Source organism: Rhododendron vialii, chromosome 9a (assembly GCF_030253575.1).
Source record: "Rhododendron vialii isolate Sample 1 chromosome 9a, ASM3025357v1".
Taxonomy (NCBI): domain Eukaryota; kingdom Viridiplantae; phylum Streptophyta; class Magnoliopsida; order Ericales; family Ericaceae; genus Rhododendron; species Rhododendron vialii.
The window spans coordinates 13,120,109-13,142,932 of NC_080565.1; the positions used below are offsets into that span (position 1 = coordinate 13,120,109).

The 22,824-nt window shown below is 39.8% G+C and overlaps 2 protein-coding genes across 4 annotated transcripts; one reads left to right on the plus strand and one right to left on the minus strand.

Annotated features, from left to right (window-relative positions):
• Nucleotides 1-13,077: 13,077 nt before the first annotated feature.
• LOC131299630 (uncharacterized) lies at nucleotides 13,078-14,132 on the plus strand. Its single transcript, XM_058325214.1, has 3 exons — nucleotides 13,078-13,143; nucleotides 13,391-13,489; nucleotides 13,569-14,132. Exons 1-3 carry the CDS (start codon nucleotides 13,078-13,080, stop codon nucleotides 14,130-14,132), a joined length of 729 nt encoding a protein of 242 aa, XP_058181197.1.
• A 2,264-nt stretch (nucleotides 14,133-16,396) lies between these two features.
• Nucleotides 16,397-21,609, minus strand: LOC131300575 (uncharacterized). Of its 3 annotated transcripts, XM_058326483.1 has the most exons (4): nucleotides 20,724-21,561; nucleotides 19,722-20,163; nucleotides 17,470-17,509; nucleotides 16,397-16,472 (listed from the first exon to the last, which is right to left on the minus strand). In XM_058326483.1, exons 1-3 carry the CDS (start codon nucleotides 21,454-21,456, stop codon nucleotides 17,494-17,496), a joined length of 1,191 nt encoding a protein of 396 aa, XP_058182466.1. In that variant the 5' UTR covers nucleotides 21,457-21,561; the 3' UTR covers nucleotides 16,397-16,472; nucleotides 17,470-17,493. The 3 variants fall into 3 exon arrangements, with proteins under 3 accessions (XP_058182466.1, XP_058182465.1, XP_058182467.1); XM_058326482.1 differs by lacking the exon at nucleotides 16,397-16,472 and having other exon boundaries at nucleotides 17,221-17,509; nucleotides 20,724-21,565; XM_058326484.1 differs by lacking the exons at nucleotides 16,397-16,472; nucleotides 17,470-17,509 and adding an exon at nucleotides 18,431-18,470 and having other exon boundaries at nucleotides 20,724-21,609.
• Nucleotides 21,610-22,824: the final 1,215 nt, after the last annotated feature.

A 22,824-nucleotide genomic window follows, 5' to 3' on the forward strand; every position in this document is an offset into this window, starting at 1 on the left:
CCATCTTAACGACTCCGGTGGTACACCAACGACGAATCGTGGTTGAAAGGCTGCGTTTCAGATAGTCAACAGCCCCTGCGATTCAGACGTGTTCCGCTTCCATCTCATCGTCCGTCCACTTTCCGTTGAATCACCGCGGCCATCTTTGCCGGCATCGGACGCTGAGCCTCTGATACTACTGAAGAAACACAGTTTCCGATGGAAGATTGGGATCAGAGAGGTTATTGACTGAAGGATTAACGAGATGGTACAAGATCAAAAAAAACAAAATGGTACGCGTGTTTTGATTCCAATTTTCTTTTAGAATGGGACAAATTCGCAATGCGGTCAATTCTGAGTCACAAGTGGACAAATTTCATTTGATTTTGATTACTTTATTTGTTTTTATTTAATTTTTGTTTATGAGAGTATTTTTTATGAGAACTGTGTATTTTTACGAAAATTTTGTATTGTTCACGAGAACTGTGTATTTTCTATGAGAATTGTGTATTTTCTATTAGAATTGTGTATTTTTTAGGGTTAAATACCGGAACACCCCTCGAACTATACCTCTTTGTCTCGCTCACCCCCTCTAAGAATTTCGCCTACATACAGACCCTTCAGTAAAGTTTTTTTGTCTCGTACACCCTTTCCGTTAGGATTCTGTCCAAAACTATTAACATTTTCACCTAAATTCTGTTAGAGGTGGTAAAATGTTCCAATATTGCCCCTACTTTACTTTTTGGCCCACTTTGGTGGAGACCACCACCCACGCAACCCTTTCCTCTCACTGCATCTCCTGTATCTCTCTCTCTCTCCACAATTGAAAAACCCATCTTCTGAATCAATTAATCAAACCTCAAACCAAACCCACAAATTGAAACTGGCACAAATTGGAAACCAAGATTCCACAAAATCAATATCTCTGTCCATAGACCACCAATTGAAAATAAGGAACCGGTTGCACAAACCCACAAACCAAAAATTGAAAACTAAAGGTAAAACCCATAAACCCGAAACCATAAATGATTTTTCCACCGTCATTGAGTTGTCTGTTTCCACAAATCGTAGAAGAATAAGAGGAGAGAGAGATGGGGTACCGGTAACCTTTCTTACCGTTGCCGGAACCAAACGACGGCAACTACGCCGACAACACACAGATCTGCTGTTGTAAAGCCGAGGTTGGAGCGAGTCTCCTGGTTCTGCTATTTGGTGGTTCCTCCTCCACCGTCGTCATCTTTGGCCCCACCCCACCCTCTTCATCCTCCAAACCCTCCCCCTTCGTAGCGCCCTAGAACGAGGACCAGTTATAGTGACTAGGGGCGATCAAGGTCGAACCCGAGAGAGAGAGAGAGAGAGAGAGATGGTGGTGGTCGCCGGAATAGGTGCCGGAAATGTTTCTCTGTTAGATGTTATACAGAGAGAGATGAAGTGTTGAAATGAGAATATGTAGGTCTGTGGTGATATATATATGCAAGGGCTATTTGGTCTTTTCATTACTTCTGTCCAATGACGTTACCCCCTCCACATGGAAACTTTGCTCAAGGGATCTGGCCGTAGGAAAAATTCTATTAGGGGGTGAGTGAGACAAACAGGAATAATTCGAGGGGTGTCTTGGTATTTAACCCATTTTTTTATGAGAACTGTCTACGAGAATTATGTATTTTTTTTATAAAAACTGTGTATTGTCCATGAGGCTGTCGGCTGAACACAAAACAATTCTCATTTGAACTTCATAATTTGTTGGTAGATATTGAAGATTCAGATCTGTAAGTTGTAAATCATAGAAGAGAAACAATTCGGTGTTGAACTAGAGAAGGCAAAACCTCGTAAGCAAGACAAAAATAAATAAAAATAAGGTGAAATTACACGGACACCCCCTCATCTATCTGGTTTGGACACGGACACCCCATAACCTTTAAAAAAGTCTATACACTCCCCCTCATCTACTGAAAAGGAAAAAAAAACCTCAACGCTGTTAACGGAATGAATGAAATGTCAAATATACCCTTGGTGAAATTACACGGACACCCTCTCATCTATCTGGTTTGGACACGGACACCCCCTAACCTTTAAAAACGCCCATACACACCCCTTCATCTACTGAAAATGAAAAAAAACCTCAATGCCGTTAACAGAATGAACGAAATGTCAAATATACCCTTTGTTATGAAATGGAGCAACAAGCATACGCTACACTTCACTTGATCAGAAATTTCTCTCCACCCTACTCGATCATGGCGCCTCTGTCTCTCTTCCTCTCCCTCTTCAACTTGCATTGTAGATCATGGCTAACCCTAGATCGTGAAGAAAACCTAAGTTTCGAAGAACATCGGACTGTGTAAACTATAGAAAAGCTATAGATCGTGGCCAACCCTAGATCGTGGCAAACCCTATTTTGGAAGGTATGTTTTATATGTAAAAAAAAATCCTAGATTTTCTTATTAAATGGCGCAAATGTAGATGTATATGTTCATATTATATGATATATGAATACATTAAGGTTTTTGTTTGGGAATAGTAGGGTTTTTTGAAAGATGTTGCACAGTGATGACTTCGATAACCTTTAAAAATTGGGGCTTTTGTTATTTTGCATTGCTTGTCATCCATTTTGCATTTGAAATCCTCAAGGGGGCTTTTTCTCCACAACGGCAGTAGGAATTAACCCAGTTTTGGGTTTGGTTGGAGTTGTTGCTCTAACTGCAGCTATTAAATCTGTTGTTGATGTGGCTATGGTGGCTACTATAGCTATTGTTACCACTTGCCACCTTCCATGGCTGCCGTAGGAGAGAGAGAGAGAGAGAGAGAGAGAGAGAGTGAGAGAGGGAATCTCTGATATAATGTGAGAATGAGGAATGAGGTATGAAAGGCAACTGGGTATATGTTGCCGTTAAAGGGCATTTTTGTCCAAAATTTGGCAAAAGTATTGACATGTGCCTTGCAACAAACGATACTCAAACGGAAGTGTGCTCCTTGGGTAATGGTAGAAGATGAAGGGGTGTGTATGGACGTTTTTAAAGGTTAGGGAGTGTTCGTGTCTAAACCGAATATATTAGGGGGTGTTCGTGTAATTTCACCCAAAAATAATACGTGTAGAATTTTTTATGAGAACTGTGTATTTTTTTATGAGAATTGTGTATTTTTCTATGAGAATTGTGTATTTTCTATGAGAACTGTGTATTTTAGTGTGTGGTGAAACTATGTGAACTGTGTATTTTCTATGAAAACTGTGTCCAATTCTCATAGACATAGTTCTCATAGCCAGTTTACATAGACAATTTTCATAGCCAGTCTCATAGACAATTCTCATAGACAGTTCTCATAAGACAATTCTCATAGAAACAGTTCTCATAGGGATAATTCTCATAGAAACAATTCTCATAGAAAATTCTCATAGCAAAGAGTATTTTTTTAAACTTACATAATTTCACATTCAATATGGATCTTATTCAGTAGATTTCGTCAAGTAAGTTCCAAAAATGTAATTTTTAAAAAAATTGAATATCTGCAACAAAAGATGACTTTTTAAATTTAAACAATGTTTTAATGGTGCACCAATGCTCATAGAGCATTGGATAATTTTCCTATACTAAATGCTCTCTAACTCCGTGCAATGATGCATGTTTTGGCCCGTGAGGGTTATTTTTGTCCACAATGATGTGTCGGGACTATAGCGGGTAAAGAATATTTTGGGCAGGACTAAATTAAGTCCGAACTTAATTTTTGGGGCCGGCCTAAAAATTTCCCAATACAAAAAAGCCTTCATTCCAGTGGCCTATTGGCCCAATCTTTGTGTTTTTTTTTTATCCGCACTCAATCAGCCAATCTCTTTGTTCATAGTCACAATCACACTCAGAATTAAAAAAAAAAACTTCTTGGAACCAACTGCTTAACCCTCACAACACAGTAGCAGTAGCATACTAGCATCAAAAATTCAATATTACACCCAAAATCCCAACTTAAAACCATCTTCTTGAAACCAAATTTCAAAAAACAGTAGCAACCATCACAAAAACACAGAATACCAACAATCCATCAGAAAACAACACCACCATACTTCAAGTTAAAGTCTACCAAGTTCAAAACACTAATGCCAAGAGAACCCTGTGGAATCCCAGTCATTGTCATAACAGAATACTACCAAAGAAAAAGAAACACTCCTAATTAAGACCAGCAACATATGGGACCTCAATCACCAACAGAATATAGAACCAACAGAATGCGGAACCATCACCAACAGAATGCAAAAAAATGCAGAATATAGAATATTAGAACCATCCCAGCTTGAAAATTGCACCACCATACTTCAAAATACTATGCCAACAATCTAGCCCTCCTTTTGAACATAAAAAACAGTAAACACTAAGAAAAATGAAATAGTAAAAAAAATTACAACAAATAGAAATAGATATGTGTATGTGATTAGGATTTATCTCAACCCTGAAAAAATAATTGCACCATGCTACCAACTCCGTAATCCTTATCAGTTGATTCCAAGATAACTACAAACATAAGAAGAAAAAAACAAAGAAAAACAAACAAATATGACATTCAACATAAAAGATATTTAAGAACCATAACATAAAGAAATCAAGAACTAAAAAGAGTAATACCCAAATCTAATTGCTCCAACTCATCAAGTTGTTCTTTTATATTGATTTTAGTTGGTTTCCTTATTTATTGTTGCGTGTAAATAAGAGCTTTCACGGTCTTTGGGGAGAGAGAACTTCGATAGGGATTAATCACACGTCCACTAGTGCTAAAAGCGAATTCGGAGGCGACCGTGGACACAGAGATAGCTAGCACATCTCATGTCATTTGAGAGACAATTGGATACTTAGAGGAGTCTTGTCGAAAAAAAAGGAAATTTTAATTATTAAATTAAAACCATTTGGGAGTGAATAAGAATTGACCTCCAAAACAATCACATGATGTTTGGTTGAAATATGGGTGGACCTCAAATTCACGTTGGTGGGAAACAAAAGAATATACATGGGTTTATAGTTTAATGGTGGACCCATTAAACATGTATTCTTGTTATGGAAATTGTTTGGAAATTTTAAGTGTAAAACTTATTATTTCTAAAGGTAAAGTGATTTTCCCAATGGGTGTAACTTTTCATGGTAATTGCAAGCAATTACCTGATGGGTTGCCGAAGTGGTGTGTCTCTTTTTCACATCCGTTCGCCATTAACCATTGTATCCCAATTGATTGGGTGTCTCCGATCAGTCACCTCCTTTCTATGAAAGGTCACCATATGCACTATAAATGGGGCTGATTTGCATTCTTTTTGGACACCGGAAAAATTACAGAGCACATACATTGAATTCATATTGAGTCTGAGAGAGAGTACTGCACAAGTTTGCGTTCGCCCGTTGAACAGATTGTAGTGCTACTTCCGTTCTTCAAAAATCGGGTAATCCTGGGAGGCAAACGTTCAAGAGACCCAAGAGCACCGGTGTGAGGGACAAATTTGCTTTAAGGATATAGTATTATTCATAAAAATACTAGCCTCGATTGCCAATTTTCGGACGCCTGGAATTGGTCCAGTAAGTTTCTAATCTTGTTTATTTTGGTATGTTGCATATCTCCAGTGATAAACGAATCCCGATTCCAACAAGTCTAACTTCCACCAACGCAATACATCAAATTTGTCAGTATCATCCTCACTAGCTTCCGCAAGATACTTTTCCCATCCCGATTTGCATGCCATGTTGGTTTCCTTTTGCATATGCATCTTAAATTGAGATTTCAAATATTTATGATTACCAATCTCCATTTCAACTCCATCCAAATCTACTTTGTTCAATGATCCCCCAAACTGTTGGCTACGCACATTCAAGCTTCCAAATAAAACGGGTAATTTCATGTGTTATCTTATCTGTCAACTTACCAACCGTTGTCTTATCATAGCCCAAAGTATTTTGAAAGCAATATTCAAAGAACCAAATTTTGAATCGAGGATAAGAACAACCGCAAACATCAACATTTGATTAATCTTATCAAAATCTCCCCAATACTTGTCAAACTTCTCACACATACCAAGTGCCAAATCATGCAAATCACTATCATCGGTTGTACACAACTTCACAATATCTTGTTGAATCAACACCATTTCGTCAAAAAAAAAACATTGCAAGTGACATACAAAGAACTCAAAAATTTCAAAGTTGCAAGGTAAAACACTCGAAGAAACTTTACGTACAATTTGATCTTTTCCCAATCACTTGAAGTTGGAGGCCCAACATTTTCCTTCTGCCATCTCCCTTTCCTTTTCTCTCTTCTCAATTTCAATTCTCCTACCCATACCCTAAAAACCATCAACATCATCAAATTCCTCATCAATCTCCTCCTCTCTTACATTTAATTTGAAGGATGGGTCATTACATAATCGATCAAAAGCCTTTTGATAAGTTAGAGCCCTCTCCAACATAAAATACGTATAGTTCCAACGAGTAGACACATCCAAATAAGGTTTAAGCCTACATGTAATGCCCTCATTTTCAATACATGACCAAAACTCCACCATTCTAGAAGGGGAAGGCCTCACATATCTCACAATATTTCACACTCTTCCAATTGGGACATCAATCTCTTGCAAGCCCTCACGTACAATTAGATTTAAGATATGTGTCGAACATCTCAACATGCAAGAACTCGTGATTTAAAATATTGGTCTTCCTATCTTTGGTCTTTCTCTCCAAGTAAGCAATCAAAAGATTATTCGATGATGCATTATCAATCGTAACAGTTAGAAACTTATCAATCTCCCAATCCAACAAGCATTGTTCAACCATTCTAACTAGAGTATCACCCTTGTGATTAGGAACAACACAAAAATTCAAAATTTTCTTTTGATATTTCTAATTCTCATCTATAAAATGTCCCGTAAGACACGTGTAATTCAAATTTTGGACCAAAGTCCAAGTGTCCGTTGTAAAACACTACCTTGATGCTTAAGTATTTGTTTTCTCCTCCCCATAAACAAGCATGCATTGCTTGGCCATCACAAGCCTACCAAGAGGATTCCACATTGGTTGAACTTCGATAAAATGTTTGAATCCTTCACCCTCAACAAATGACAATGATAACTCATCAATTATTATCATCTTCGCTAGTGCGCTTTTACATGCGTCAGCACTAAAGATCACAGGCACAAGATTTGCACTTGTTTCACTATTGTGTTTCTTTTTTTGAAAACTAAGGACCTTGTTCATTTTGGTTTTTGGATTTTAGATTTTGAGTTGAGAGAGATAGAGAGAGAAATGAGAGTAATAATTGAGAGAAAATTTATTGGAGACCGTGCGCTGAGAGAGAATCCAAAAAGTAAAAACTAAACCTAACAAGGTCAAGGAGGTTTTTCCTAGAACCCGTATATCTCTTGCTCGGGGGATATTTGAAACACTGATACTGTAGATGATGAGTCAGTGATTTTGTACCATTGTTCTACGAATGACATGCAAAATCCTTCCCACACCAATTACATGCGGCCCTAGGTTTCGGATGATCTTCTGGTATAATAAACTGAAAATGCTTCCAGTAAGGAGCCCTCATATTACTAATACTACCAACAACTTTTTTAGACTCAACCTTATTTTCAGGCACTTCATCATTTATTTCAGCATTTTGAGGAAAATCGAACTCAACAACATCATCCATAATGTCATCATCATCAATAACATCCATCTAAAACAAATAAAACTTAAAGTCAACATAATCACCTCATTCTCATGCAAAAAGTAAGGCAGTAAGCTACTAAGCCGTATGTAAATCGTATTCTAACATAATCTAATTTTTAGGCCAGTATATGAACCTAGTAAATCGTATTCTACAAAAATTAGAGTTTAGATTGAATATCTCATGCTCACGGTCAGCCCCACAATCAGACATTTCGTCGGCGTCGTCAATGAGCTTCTAGCTATATCTTCAATATATCAATGTTGAATAGATCTCTTAGTTAGGGGTCAAAGCTTAATATCTCAGAAAATCAACATACCTACATCATATATGAAATTTAGTCGTACAACTTACAGCGAACCAAGTGTGAAATATATCTACAGGTACTGCCCATAAAAAATAAAATAGTAAAACCGAGAGATCGATAGGCGTGATCTGTGCATTTTGTGGTGGGCTATTTACAAAAACAATGAACAATAGAGAGAGAGACCAGTGGACTGGTGGGCGTTTTCCCGTAGTTATGGATCTGGTTTCTTCTTCTTCTTCTTCTATGATCGTCGTTTCTCTTCTCTCTCTCCTCTCTATCATTGAAAGAGTAGGGTAAGAGGGTTTGTGAGTTATGGTTGCAGGAATGAGAGACAGAGAGGGTAATAGGGTTTGAGTTGTGTGGACGGTGTAGATTACACACAAAACAAATCTACAGTAAAGATTACACCCAATTATATAAATATAAGTAATATATAGTCGGTTCGGTTCGAGGTACTTCTGTTCGGGGTGATTCGGTTTGGTCAAAGTGGTTCGGTCCTGTCGGTTCGGTTTAGCCCAGTCGGTCCAAAGTTTTACAAACCGAGACAAAACCGAAATCGGTTCGGTCCACCCCGAACCCAATTTTTTTTTCCCACCACCCCGATCGAAGACCAAACCAAACGGTCAGTTTTTTCGGTCTTTTTTGGTCTGGTCAGGTTTGTAACACCCCTACCAAGGTTACATATTTCACATGGGAATAATCTACTTTTCAAACATGATATTATCTCAACAAAAAATAATCAGTAATTAAATGCAAGTTTTCAGGCTCGAAACTGCAAACTGTAAATATCGAATTAACATCTTTATCGGGTGGAGCACCAACATCTGTTTGGGAGAGTGACTCCGCTTTTTGGGAAATGATATCAAGTCCATAGGATACCTGATTATATCCCTCATCACTTTGGGTGCCAAATCATCACCCAGATTTTACGATACAATAAATCATTTCATTCTCTTTCTTTAAAATCCATCATATGCTCATCTTTGAAATATCATCTTCTCAAATTATGCTCATTATGCATTATGACACTTCTGTACAAGACGTCTATTTTCATATATCCATCCTTTTATATCGATACATTTAATAAACACAATTGTAAAATATTAAATAAAATTTATGTAATCGATATATTTAATAAATACAATTGTAAAACATGATATAAAATTTATGTAACCAAGGTATATTTGTACCCAAGCTACTACTCGTATGAATTTTAATTGTTTACGTCGGAACCTGTTAGATGACTTTTGGGTTTTGTTTTGAGACTGTAAATAAAATTTGGGTCTTGTTTTGAGACTACAAATAATTCTATTTAGTTACTCTTGGTTATTGTATTTTAGGAAGTGCATTTTCAAGAAATGAGTGTTGTTGGCGCTAACATATGAGATAAAATATTGGTCCTACAATCAATTGCTTCAATAGCAGTTTCTCACGAGTTTACTTTTTTGTTACAGGTGTGAGCTCTTTTACTAATTGGGAGGAACAGAAGAATTTAGAGAATGATCTACCAAAGAAAGGTTAATTGAATGGTTTACTTTGTCTTCTTGTAGAGGTTTTTTTTTTTAGCGGTTGATGAATATTGGTTGCCAAGTCCAAAATCTGGATAATTTATTGCAGTCTAATGAACCAACTATGAGCAGTCTAATGTTTGTAGCCCCTAAAGTTGCAAGAGCAAGAATTAAGAAACGATAGGGAATTGCTTGATTTCTATGACTCTACCGATGAAGGTGTAAGAATTGAGGGTCCCAATCTATAACAATACTTTTTAGACTGTAGTAACCATTTTTCTTCCATTTCTACTGAGGATATTAAAAATAGAAATGGAATTACTTTGGAGGGACTTAAAGATGCAGTGGTGTCAGTGAAATTTCAAGTGTACACCATCATGAAACTGATAAAAGAACACTTAACAAGTTTATTCAATAAGAAGCAGAGGCTTTGCCAAGTAGCTGTAACCAATGTGGTTTAGCTTGATATGAGATGATTCTCTAGTTAATAATAACAATTCTTCTACAACCACAAACAACACACACATTCACGTGGGTATTTGTTTGTGTAATGAGTTTGTGGTTGTAGACTTTTTCGTAAAAATTCCATCAATAATGATCATTTCATTGAATATTAGAGAGATGTGCAGTTTTTTGAACAAGAGATTTGTCAGCAACTAGGTGTAGCAGAGGAAACCAGACATCCTAATGATCCAAGAGTCAAAACTGGATCATCTAGAACATTTTCAAGCTCGCAAACTTTGATCTGAAAAATAATTCAGTGGATGATGTCAAGAGAAGTCTAAGATGTTAGAAAACTCAAGGTGGCTAAGATAAAGGATTTTTAGAATCTGTATATGGTTCTTGTTTGCAGACTTTGATCTGATCACTCTTCTATCCTTCTTGGTTTGGGTTGTCTTTTGATTGAGTCTGTTGTGTCTTTGCTTTTCCTTTGATGGTTGTTACCCAAAAAGACAACCTAGAGGGGGGGGGGGGGGGGGGGGGGGGGTGTGAATATGGTTGTAAAAGAAATTACCAATTTAAAAATTATTATCTAACAATATATTCAAGATAATATGAGCAAGTAAAAGAAAGAGTTAGAGAGATAGAACCCGATTATAGTGGTTCAGCTCGGATTTGTCCACGGTCCGGCCTAGTCCACTTCTTCTCAAGCAACTACTTGAAGGTTCCACTAATCTTCAAAAAGATTACAAGTAGTAAGTCTTGCGGGTGCTTACAACAACCTTATCCCCTAGCTTTCCCAAGGAGCTAGTGCAACCGCAAGAGTTTTCTCCGAAAACCTCTCCAAAACAACAACACCCAAATTCAAACCCGAATTTGGTCTTCTAAGCTTTCAAGTGTTTGACTCAAACACTCGCTTAGGAATTACAAGTATGTGAAGAGAGTATGAAAATTATCGCTCACGACTTGTACAAAATTTCTCTCAAGAAAAATATGAAAGTGGAAGAACAAGGAGAATTTAGGCTTTGATCTTTGGATAATTTTCTCTTGGAATGATATGGAATGATATCGCTTGAATTGGTACTCATCAATGAGCTCTTGAAGCCTTATATAGTCATCCAATCTCCTACTAGCCCGTTTGTAGAGTGATAGACCCGTCGGAAGTTGATTTAGGAAAAATATAGCCGTTGAGATTTTACTGATCTGCGGAAATCTGCAGAAATGTACTACCGGTCGTCCGGTCGGTCGACCGGGAGGTCGTCCGCTCTCTCAACCGGTCTGCCATCCAGTGAAGTTCGGTTGACAACCTCTTTTGTTCAGACAGCCAGCTTGTCAGCCAGTTCGTCAACCTGTAGCTCAAAAATTCATCTAAAAAATTCCGTTAAAGCATGTATTGAGCTTACTAAGTCTTTGTAGATCTTAAACTTTGAATTCAAGAGACTTTAAGCAATTTTACAAGGTTGAGAAATTAGTCCGAAATAACTTGGTGATAACTATAAAAACATCATCAAAATAATTAATCTGATTTTTCGACAATCATCAAAATAAATATATAATTGTAATACATATAATTTTCCAACAAATTAATATGCATACATTTTTCCAACAGTTGTCATGGGCAGGTTTGGAGTCTTTGGCTGTTAGTTTAGTGTCTTTTTCTTTGGTTTTTTGTTTTCTGGTGTGTCTATGTCTGTTTTTGGTTTTATGTCTTGGGCAGGTTGGGGTCTTTGTTTCCTGGTGTTAGGGTGGTGTGTGATTGGGTTTGGCTTTGCTCGGTCTAGTGCTTTTTTGGTTTGTCTTATTTGGTGTGTCTATTAGGTATGTTTTCTTGGCTTTTCTGTGGGGAGGGTCTGTTTTGGGAGTAGTTAGTCTTTGTTGGTGCAAGATCTGGTCTTGGGGTCGTGGGGTCTTGTGTGCATTGAGTATAATGCTAGTTCTGTGGTATTATACTGGTTGGGGATATAGATGACGGGTAGTCCTTCTGCCTTGATACAACACCACTCTCAATTACCTTTTAGAATAGCAATGAAGATGTAAAGTTGCAATGTGCAAGTTTTTGTCCTTTCTTCTTCTGATTTTCTACTGCAATGCTTGGTTTTGGGATAACTAATGCTGGAGTGGTGTGTCTAATTAAAATTACCCATGGTATTACTTGTGCTTCATGGATTGGTGCCACTACAGCTTGTTTTGGTATGACCTTAGTTAACTAGTTCAGATGCCACTCTTGTTTCCTGCCATCTGATCACGATCTTGGTAAAGCTTGGTCTTGAGTCTTAATTGCTATATTGCAAATACTGGTGGGCGGTTTGTCAAGAATGTGGTCTAGGAGGATGGTTTTGGAATTTGTAGCTGGGTTGTTGTGGATAGATGGCTCATTCCTCAACCATGGGGGATGATCAAGATGTTTTCTGCTGACTTTGAATGAGATCCTTGTTGGGTTTTTTTTTTTTTTTGTCTTTTTTCAAATGGTAGCTTGCCAGGAAGAGTTGTTTGTGTTCAAGACCTTTTACGAAGACTCATAGCTCTGGTGTCTTTTTTACAGAGAGAGAGAGAGTCGAAAAAGTTTTTACCAAGCGAAAAACTTCGTTGTGATGTAACAAAAATAAGAAACTCAATATTCCAACTAAATAGTTAGAAATTTGGAAAAAGTTAAATCAATATTACGGAGTACATGTTTATGGAAAAAGTAAATACAGCTACGAAAAAGGGCCGCTTCTATTCGGAGCCCAATTCTTGCTACATCCAGCCGATTAAATTTTTTATCATTTATGGACAAAAATGCCCTCGTGCAATTTGACCTTTACACCCCTAGGACCACATGTTATTTGACCATTGTACTCCCTAAAATTATTACATACAACCACAAGGGTTTCCCTCCCCATTTTGTATGCCTCCCTCCTTCTCTCTCTCCATTTTGTACACTTCCTTTCTCCTCCCTCCCCATTTAAACTCCTCCATTTTCATCAACTCCCACCACTACCAGCCACCTTCCACCACCAGCCACCTCCCACCAGTAGGCACCAGAAGCCACCCTGCCGGTCTTTCTCCCCTCCTCTTCCTCCTAAACTGTCAATGGAAACCTCAACTACTTCCTCTCCCTCCATTGATAAACAAAAGATAGTTGACCCATCATTACACTACGATGTGGAGTTGGAAGATCACACAATGGAAGTTGAGAAACAAGTTGCTAGCACAGATGTTGTAGTTAAGGAGCAAAAACCGCAGCAAGAGGTAAACCCGCCCTCCATTTTTAATTTCAGTTCTACCTTGACACATTCGGACACATAGTGTCGAAACTTCACTAATTTTTCGGACTCTAATGTTTGGATTATGTACAACTTTTCGGATACTAATATCTGAATATTGTCAACATTTTCGAAAACTTGTATGCGAATTTGGTGTCAGTTTTCAGATTTTAATATTCAAATGAAACTGCAGAGAATCCTGTGCTTACTTGTTTTGTCTTTGAGTGTTCCAGGGTTACACTTCAACGCTTGGTAGTTATGTAGGGCCATCAACTATACCTACTTCCACTCGTCCTCCATACAATTATACAGAGCATTTCACAACGGAGGAGGTGAGTGTTTTGTGATGGAGCATTTGTCATGTGCAATCTTATATTATGGGTTATGAATATTTTTTTTATGCGTGTGTAGGTTTTTTCATTTGATAAAGCGTTGGTAGATTGGATAAGATGCACTGGTAAACGACGCGGGTTTGTCATTGTGATTAAGGGCTCGGAGAAATGTATTAAGAATCGCACACCTATGATGAGGTTTTCATGTGAAAGAAGCGGTAAGTATAGGCCGTTTGTGAAGAAGGTTGATGGGAAGGAGGTCGTTGTGAAGCAGCGAGTGCGGTCCACGGGCATCAAGAAATGTGAATGCCCATTTGAATTGAAAGCTGTAAAGGGCAATGATGGTTTGACTGCCTCTGTCCACAATGACACTCACAACCATCCTCCAACGGTGTACTTGGAGGGCCATTCGTATGCCAGGAGGTTATCGCCAGAGCTGACTGCCACGGTGGTTGTTTTGTCAGTCTCTTTGGTGAAACCCAGAGAAATCCTAACCCATTTGAAGGTTCAAGATTCTCAGAACGTAACGACAATCAAAACCGTGTACAATGTACGACAAAAGTACCAAGTGATAGAGAAAGCTAGGAGATCTCAAATGCAACATTTGTTGGGTCGGCTAGAAAAATACAAGTACGTTCATTGAACCTGTGCAATATTAGTTGGGTTGGGTCACGATGAAGAGGATTGGATAAATATTAGAAAGATATTGATCATGGAAATGGATTAATATTTTTCCTTTACAAGGGGACGTGCGACAAAAAAGAATTGGCAATAGAGTTGCGCCATAGATTGAACTACTTTGGATGTCCCGCTCCAAAGGATAGGTGGATGATCATGCCAGAAATGGGTCACCTCATAGCATTCGTTTTTCATGTCGTGCTCATCTTCTTATCCAATGATCAATGTCTTACATTCCTCTCTCTACGATATCCGCCCTTCCCCCTGAGAGTTGAAGTTTGATTGCGCTCGGACACATTAAGGGCGACCACTTTTGCACGGTATATTTGCGATTGAATTCCCCCATCCCACCTATTGCAAGGAATTGGTATATAAATCACTACCCATTCACAGATGGATGGGAAACACAGTATTCAAACAAGATCGAAGAGTTTAAAAACATAGTAGGGAACGATGTGGCAAAGACAGAGATAATCGAACTAGCCTAGGTTGGAAGGACTCGTATGTAAAATTTTAGTTCCTAGAATCTTATTGTAATATATGAAATTTATGCAAATATATGCAAACCCATTCGCGGATAGTGTTCTATGGCCATAAAATTTACGTTCTGGTGCCCAACATAGCATTTATATTTTCACGGTATCCAATTATCACAAACATGCTAATAGTCATCCATAATAAAACAAAAGTCATAGTCCACCATGGAAGGTAGTCCATAAACCATGGCCATAAATTGTCCAAAATATATACAACAATACAACTCCATATACATCAGTGCATCAGACTCTCGCTCATTCTTCCGTACATCAGCATGTGCCTCATCCTCCCGTACATCAACATGTGCCTCATCCTCCTCTACCTCCCCATGTGGCTCAACCACCACATCCTCCTCACCCCCAACCTCTTGCCATCCTCTCCCTCGTCCTCGTCCTCTGCCTCGTCCCCCTTCCAAAGTTAAAGTGTGCCCAGCCGTCCTCTTCCTTGCAGAAACGGTAAGAGGAACTAGTGTCATTTCCTTACATTGCAAACAATAAGTTAGAACACATGAATTAAAGGTAGGAGAATCGGATACTAATTTTTGAATAAAGATACATATATCGGATTCTAATAACCGAAATAGAGGGGGAAAATGGACTCTAATGTTCGAATGGGGTAACATATTTCGGATATTAAAATCCAAATGAGGCAAAAAAATTCGGATAATAAATTCCGAATGAGCTAACAAATTCAACTCCTGTAATATTCGAATAGGGACCAATCGGATATTAAAATCCGAATGAGTCAATAAATTTCAGATATTAAAATCCGAATAGGGGGTAAATAATCAAACTTTAATATCCTAAATTGTGAAAAACAATTTGACTCTAACGTTCGATTAAATTCGAAATACACAAAATATATACACGAAATAGCAGTACACCCGTGGGTTTCTTACAAAAAAATCGACGGACACGTTTAGATACAGATTATACAGCCAAAGATTCCCAAATAATAGATTTAGAATCAGATCCACTAAAAGTGACAAAGAAAGAAAGTAATCTGAAATAGATTAAAAATAAGCGGTAACTAGCACTGGCAGAACCCAATCTGGCAAGAGAGGTGCAAGAAGAGCGACGAGAAAAATCTAGCAAATTTCACACAAGATATCATTTTGACAGTGGTTTTACCTGAAAGATCGATGTTGAAACAAGTTCTTTGGAATCAGAGATGTTGAAACTTTTTTAGTGCCAATTAAAGAGTGAGAAGGGGGACTGAAGGTAGCAATCGTTGGTGTGTTGGGAGTGGTGATTGGTGACTGGTGAGAGGGAGTGGGTTAGGTGTGGTGGCGGTAATGGTGGCTGGTGGCAGTAAGGGCGAAGGAGGCTGGTGGCTGTAATGGCAGAGAGAAGAAGAAACGGGGGGAAAGAGATGGTCTGGGGTCGAGAGAGAGGGGGCCAGTGGAGAGAAAAACGGGGGGAGAGAGGAGTTTGGGGATTTGTTGGGTTGTAGGTATAGAAGACAAAATGGGGAGTTCAGGGATATTTTTTGGGTTGTATGTAGCAAATCCTTATAAGGTGGTAGGTTATAGATAGCAATCAGCAGCAAGTAGCAAGAACAGGGCTGCGAATAGCAACGGCTAAATGCAGGTAGAGTTGGCTTGACGAGGAGGAGGAGGAGGAGGAGGAGGAGGAGGAGAGAGAGAGAGAGAGAGAGAGAGAGAGAGAGAGAGAGAGAGAGAGAGAGAGAGAGAGAGAGTGAGTGAGTGAGTTCATACTACCCGCAGTATGCATTTTCTCCACCATAGGCAAAATGCCTTCTACTTGTTATTTAGCTTTGAGTAAACAAGGCTCACAAACCATAATCCCTGAAAAAGGAGGGAAAATAAATGAGAAATAAGAAGTCAAAGATTTCTCTTCAACGAAGCACTAGAGGATTAAATCCATCTTATTTCCCAAAAAGGTTTCGGAATCCATCTCACATTCTTCTTGTTTCGTGAAATTCACAGTTTTACCAGATCCAAGACATCGCCTTTAAGGGTGGAGGAAGCTGTCAAAGTGTTCATCAACATTGTTAGTTGCTAAAGAGTGGACTCATCAATTTGGATAGAGGGGAGACGATATCCATTTTGCTAATCCAAACGTCTTCATAGAAAACCTCTAAAGTTTCATTCAAGTCCATCTTTATGAAAACCTCTAGTGGTTATTTCCAGTACAAAGCACCTCTTTTCCATTCATATGAGAAATCCAATCGTCAATTCTTGAAGGGCTCGAAGCTTTTCTCAAGATTATTTAACCAGTCAGTTCTTACATATTTATACAAATATGGCTGTGTTTGAATTTTGGTTTGCAGGGAAAAAATTCTTAAATATTTATACAAATATGGCCATGTTTGAATTTTGGTTTGCAGGGAAAAAAAAAGACAGATCTAGATTGTGGAGTTACACTAATCCACTGTATTCCTACTGTTGCTGCTGCTGCAACACTGCCAGAGAGAGAGAGAGAGAGAGAGAGTTTCTTTAAGAAAAAGAGTCAGAAAAGTTCTTGCCATGCGAAACTAACTTTGTTGCGATGTAGTAACAAAAATAAGAAACTCAATATTCCAACTGAATTTGGGAAATTTGAAAAAAGTTAAATCAATATTACATGTCCAGAACAAGTAAATACAGCTACAAAAAAAGGTTCCTGCATATAGCTAAATACAGGTAGAGTCGACTTGACAAGAAGAGAGAGAGAGAGAGAGAGAGAGAGAGAGAGAGAGAGAGATGAGTTCATACTACCAGCAGTATACATTTTCTGTCATAAGCAAAATGCCTTCTACTTATCATCCAGGGTTTGAGTAAACAAGGCTCATAAACCATTGTCCCTGAAAAAAGAGGGGAAAATAAATGAGAAATAAGAAGCCAACGATTTCTCTTCAATGAACCACCAGAGGATCAAAACAGTTGTTCCAGTGTTGAACAATTGTGACAAGCATACAACCCACAATCACACATCAGAAATTAACTAAAGCATTCTGGTTATTTAGGAATAATACCATATAGCATAGCGTTTGCATAGACAGAAACCATGCCATTAGATGAACATGAGAGAGAGAGAGAGAGAGAGAGAGAGAGAGAGAGAGAGAGAGAGAGAATTCTCAGCAACTGCATTCATAGAAAGAATGCTTTCCAAATGCAGCTAACCAAACCTCAAAGTAGCCACCTGTGGAAGCCAACAAGAGGCAGAACCAGAAACTGATTGTCAAGAAACCGTCTTCCCCAACCAGTATGCCGAGGAAGTAAATCCAATTCATCTTACTTGGATTCTATTGACCACATACTTGCCATAAGAAGACACGTGTTACAACTGAATCGCAACAGTCTCTGCAGCAAGGTCAGTGTGGCTTCCTGTCACCAAGCACGATGCTCATCTCGCTTAGTAGACCCTTAACCTAGGGAAGCATTATTAATCAGCTTTAACCACAAGGTGATTGTGCCTTCCTGAATTGTTTGCACCAGCTTTAGTACCAGAATGCTAAAAGATCACATGTAGCTAAATACCTCCTACGTAGCAATTGTTTCATGGTCTACGGTCTTTGGTACTTGGGAAAAAGGGCTCATTAGTTATATGCAAGAAAAAAGGTTATCAAAGAAGGACGGGAACTTGATATTCCACACAGGCACACAGCCAATGTAGATAACTTCCAGTTCTCTACAGCTGTTTCTTCTTCCTTTTTCTTCTTTAATCTCATACTCATCGTGATGCCAAACATGTGAGGTACCAAAACATAAGTAGTTACAACAACCTATGCCTTGAAGTCAGGAAGCATGGAAGTTGGTACGAAGCTGCAACCAAAGCAAACAAAAGATGACGATTTGCATATTCAATAAAAGAGGTCCTGGACTCCTGATTAGCGCAAAATTAGAATACTGAGAAAGAAGGGAGAAGAAAAGTATCACAATTTCTACTTGTCCATAACAGAGAGAATAAGAGTAAGGTGATTGATCTAGCTCAATAAAGCAAAGCTATATGAAGCTAAGAGCAAGTAGCTTAATGCTTTCTTCAGCCCATGAGTATCAGCTTTGGTCAAGCTTTTGTCTAGGTTAAAATGGCAAGGGAATCCCGATATTTTAACTGTCCTCCTGTCACCAGAACACACTCTAATGCGGAAAGGCTAAAAGGCATGCATAAAGTACTCCTTATATAAATTACTCTTACACCATCACACTACCCAGCGAAAAGGACAACAAAGTGAAAAACATGATAACAAGCAATTCTTTCTTAGAGTACCTCTACATTTTCCACCTTTCTAATGAAACCTAGTGGTCACTTTCCCTCGAAATTTCAAAGGGCCAGTCTCTTTGCAGGATGAGATAGTTTTCAAGAAAAAGTCAAAGGTCGACGTAGCCTGAAGCAGGCCAGATTAGGACTACACTTATCTCTTTCGTTCACCAAGGTGACCATGGTTTTAAAAGGTTACAGCCCCAAATCCCGACCAGTTCATGGAACTGACAAACACTTCAGTATGGCTGACACCTTATCAAGTGAATGCAAGGAACTCACAAAAACACAAGCACCATATTGTAGCCCACAAATTTGCCAAACTATACATACAATCTCCAGGGTCGCTTGTCTCTCCAGTGCATAATTATCATTCCATCTACTCTAAACAATAACCACATAATTCCAGTACAACTGGTCGCATGTCAGGTTTTCGCAGCCTGATTAATCTTGTTCCAGGGTGATGACTCAGCAAACCTGAACTTTTGTATATGGGTGGCATCCCCTTAATGCCTTTCAGCAAATTTACTATTACTTATCAGGAAAAAAAAAGACTCTGCAACACTTAACATGACTCAACTTAGGCGATTCGTACTAAATCACAACACAGAAAAATGATGCTTCGATGCCCACACATGAAACTGATTGAGTTCAAACCATGATAATAGAAGAATGACGACTGACTACTTTTATTCCTTAACTCATAAGAATCTCAAAATCACAATGCACGCACCAAAAACAAATAACCTGATTACGAACAAATGATGATAACAGACAAGAGGAAAGGAAAGGAAAGGAAAGAGAGAAGCAAATACCATGGGATGAGCGAACCAAATAGGAAATGCTGCATGATAGGGACCTTCCCCAACACCTCAGCCTTATACATCTTAAGCAACCCAGTATTGACCTTGTTCCAATTGGGCACGCCGCTGATATCATTCAACATGGGGGAGTGCTCAGCAAAGGGTCCTTTCTTCACCTTCTTCACGAACGCGACGCACGAGAGATAAAGGTACTCGTTCGAGAAGCTCTCAAGTATATCCTCGTTGTGGATCGACTTCGGCTTCATGTACTTGTGATCAATCAACTGCGACGACCCAAAAACGAAGGGCAGGAAGTGGTAGTCGTCCAAGCCCCAAACCCCGTGGGACCCAGCCGGCTCAAGGCAGTAAACCAACTGCAGTTTCCTCATCAAGTCCAGGTACTTGACAAAAACCTTAGTTACCACCGCCTGGTAGTCTTCCTCCTTGATTAACCCTAACCTGGCAAGCAAAAAGTGCTCCCCATGAGGTCACATGTTCCAGGGCTCTTGAAAAATGAGAAACGTGCATCTCATATTGATGAGAAATGAAGGATTTTGCTGTCCATGAGAAAAACTAAGGAGGGGAAGAATCAACAAAATTGAGTTCTCGACCAGGCAAATGGAAGCAAATGCAACCAGTATTTCCCACCAGGTAAATAAAAATGCAAGGTTAGGTTAATCATCCAGAAAGTTTTGTCCCGAAGGCGGGAATGAACATGTCCCCCGGAGGCCAAACATTTCAAAAACTTGGGGCCGAGGTTTATCTATTTGTTAACTTCAAGGCTCGGAATTCAGTAGAGGTGCGCCCGGCCATCCGGTAATAAAAAACAAACCCTAACTTGGCAAGCAAGTGCTCCTCCACGAGTGACTGTTCCATTACTATGGAGGCCAAACATTCCAAACGCCACTAGAGGTTTGCCCGGTTAACTTCAGGACCCTCAAAAGTAGACAAGGGACGCGCAAGCTGATCCGGACATACACTTATCAACAAAAGAAAAAAGAAAAAAAAATTAACCTAACCTGGCAAGGCAATACAACCAGGCAGCGAAATTGGTCTCGTGGCCGGTACCGTAATCGATACGGCTCTCGTTCCCGAAGCTATCAGTGAAGTAAGGAATGATCTCGGCCGCGGCGGGCCGGTACGCATCCTCATCGTCCTGAAGCGTGATGAAGCGATGCATGAGGGTTTCGGCGTTCTGGACCATCCTGGAGTGCCAGGTACGGTAGGAGAGGTTTCCGTACCGGGAGGACTGGCCGACGGGGGGGATGTCGTCGACGAACTGGATTAGGGTTTGGAGGACGGAGACGAGGGCGGAGACGGTGGGGGAGACGGTGGGGCAGGGATCGGAGACCTTTTGGCCGCAGACGGAATCGGAGAGGGCGACGACAAAGCCGAGAAAGTTAACCGCGGTCAGGGAGTCGTGGAAGCGGCGGAGGTCGTCGGGGGAGTGGATGCGCTTGGCGGGCGGGGTTTGGAAGGAGAAAGGGGGGGAGAGGGCGGGGACTTTTTGGGATTTGGGGATGGGGGCGAGGATGATGGATTGTTGGGGGGTGAGGTGGTTTGGAAGGAGGTTGACGGCGGGGGAGCGGATGGGGCGGTAAGAGGGGGGGGGGGAGATGTCGGAGCGGGATGGTGGTTCGGGTGGGAAAACGGTGGGGCCGCCGCAGTTGATGCAGCAGTGAGTGGCGGTGGGAGGAGTTGGTTGGGACTCCCCCGGTGGCGGTGAGTCTTGTTTGTTTGGTTCCATTGGAAATGATGGGAATGAAAGAATGCAGGAAGGTATTGAAATCACTTCAGTTTTGTCAACAGTAGAGGAAGGTGGAGCGTTCGAAGATTTGGACTGTGATCCAGTCCAGTTTCCCTTTCTTCCAGTCTCGTCCAATTTTAGATTATTTGTGGGCCTGGAAAGAATTCACAATAATAATCGGAGTCATTTGCTTTTTAGAATTTGCCAAAAATATTGATCACGTCAAACACTGCATTGATCAGATACCATCTTATATGATTTTGAAAGGGTCCTGCTACATGCTGCCCAATCGGCATCGTACGGGAAAATTGGATTGACAGCTGTTATAACAAAAAAAACATCCACGTGTAAAGTGTACTCATTCTGCTTGGTTTAACTTAGAGGTGTCAAATGGGCCATGCCGTGCCGGCACGGTCCGTTTAACTTCGTGCTAACCGTGCTTCGTGCCGTGCCGTGCCGTTTGTCAATCGTGTCGTGTCGTGCCGGCCCATTTACTTAAATCGTGTCGTGCCGTACCGTGCCATTTGTCAATCGTGTCGTGTCGTGTCGTGCCGGCCCGTTTCTGAAATCGTGTCGTGTCGTGCCGGCCCATTTTCTTAAATCGTGTCGTGTCGTGCCATTTTCAATCGCGTCATGTCGTGCCGGTCCGTTTTCTTAAATCGTGTCGTGTCGTGCCGGCCCGTGTTCTTAAATCATTTCGTGCCATGCCGTTTTCAATCGGGTCAAGATGTGCCGGCCCATTTACTTAATCGTGTCGTGTTGAATCGGGCCGGGCCGTGCCGGGCCGTTTTAAGTCATGTCGTTTTAGTCTGCCCTAACATTTGGTTTCATATTAAATTACTCTTGCACCATAAATATTTTGATAAGTTTTTTTTTAATTTTACTTGTTATCTTGTATTGTAATGTTAAATTTGCAAACCAAATGTCCAAAGTCTATTTAATTTTACTAACAAAAACAAAACAAATATTTTTACCGAATAAAATTTGATAGTTTTTTAAAAGTAAAAAAATGATTTTTTAAAAACATGATTTTTTAATAAATTGTTTTTAAAAAAAAAATAAATATCTTAGTTGTTTACCTTTTTTTAAAGGTAAACAAATATTTTTAACGGAATAGAAATTGTTTAATTTTTTTAAAAAATTTAAAAAAAAAGCCATTTGGCTTATTTAATTTTTTTTCCCGTGCCTCGTGCTGTGCCCTTTCGTGCCCATGCTCGTGCCTTGCTAGAACCGTGTCATGCCGTGCCGTTCCTGTTCACTTTTCGTGCCCGTGCCCGTGTCGTGCCGTGCCGTGCCGTGCCAGGCCAATTTCCGTGCCGTGCCGCCCACTTTCGTGCCCGTGCCGTGCCCCGGGCCCACTACAATCGT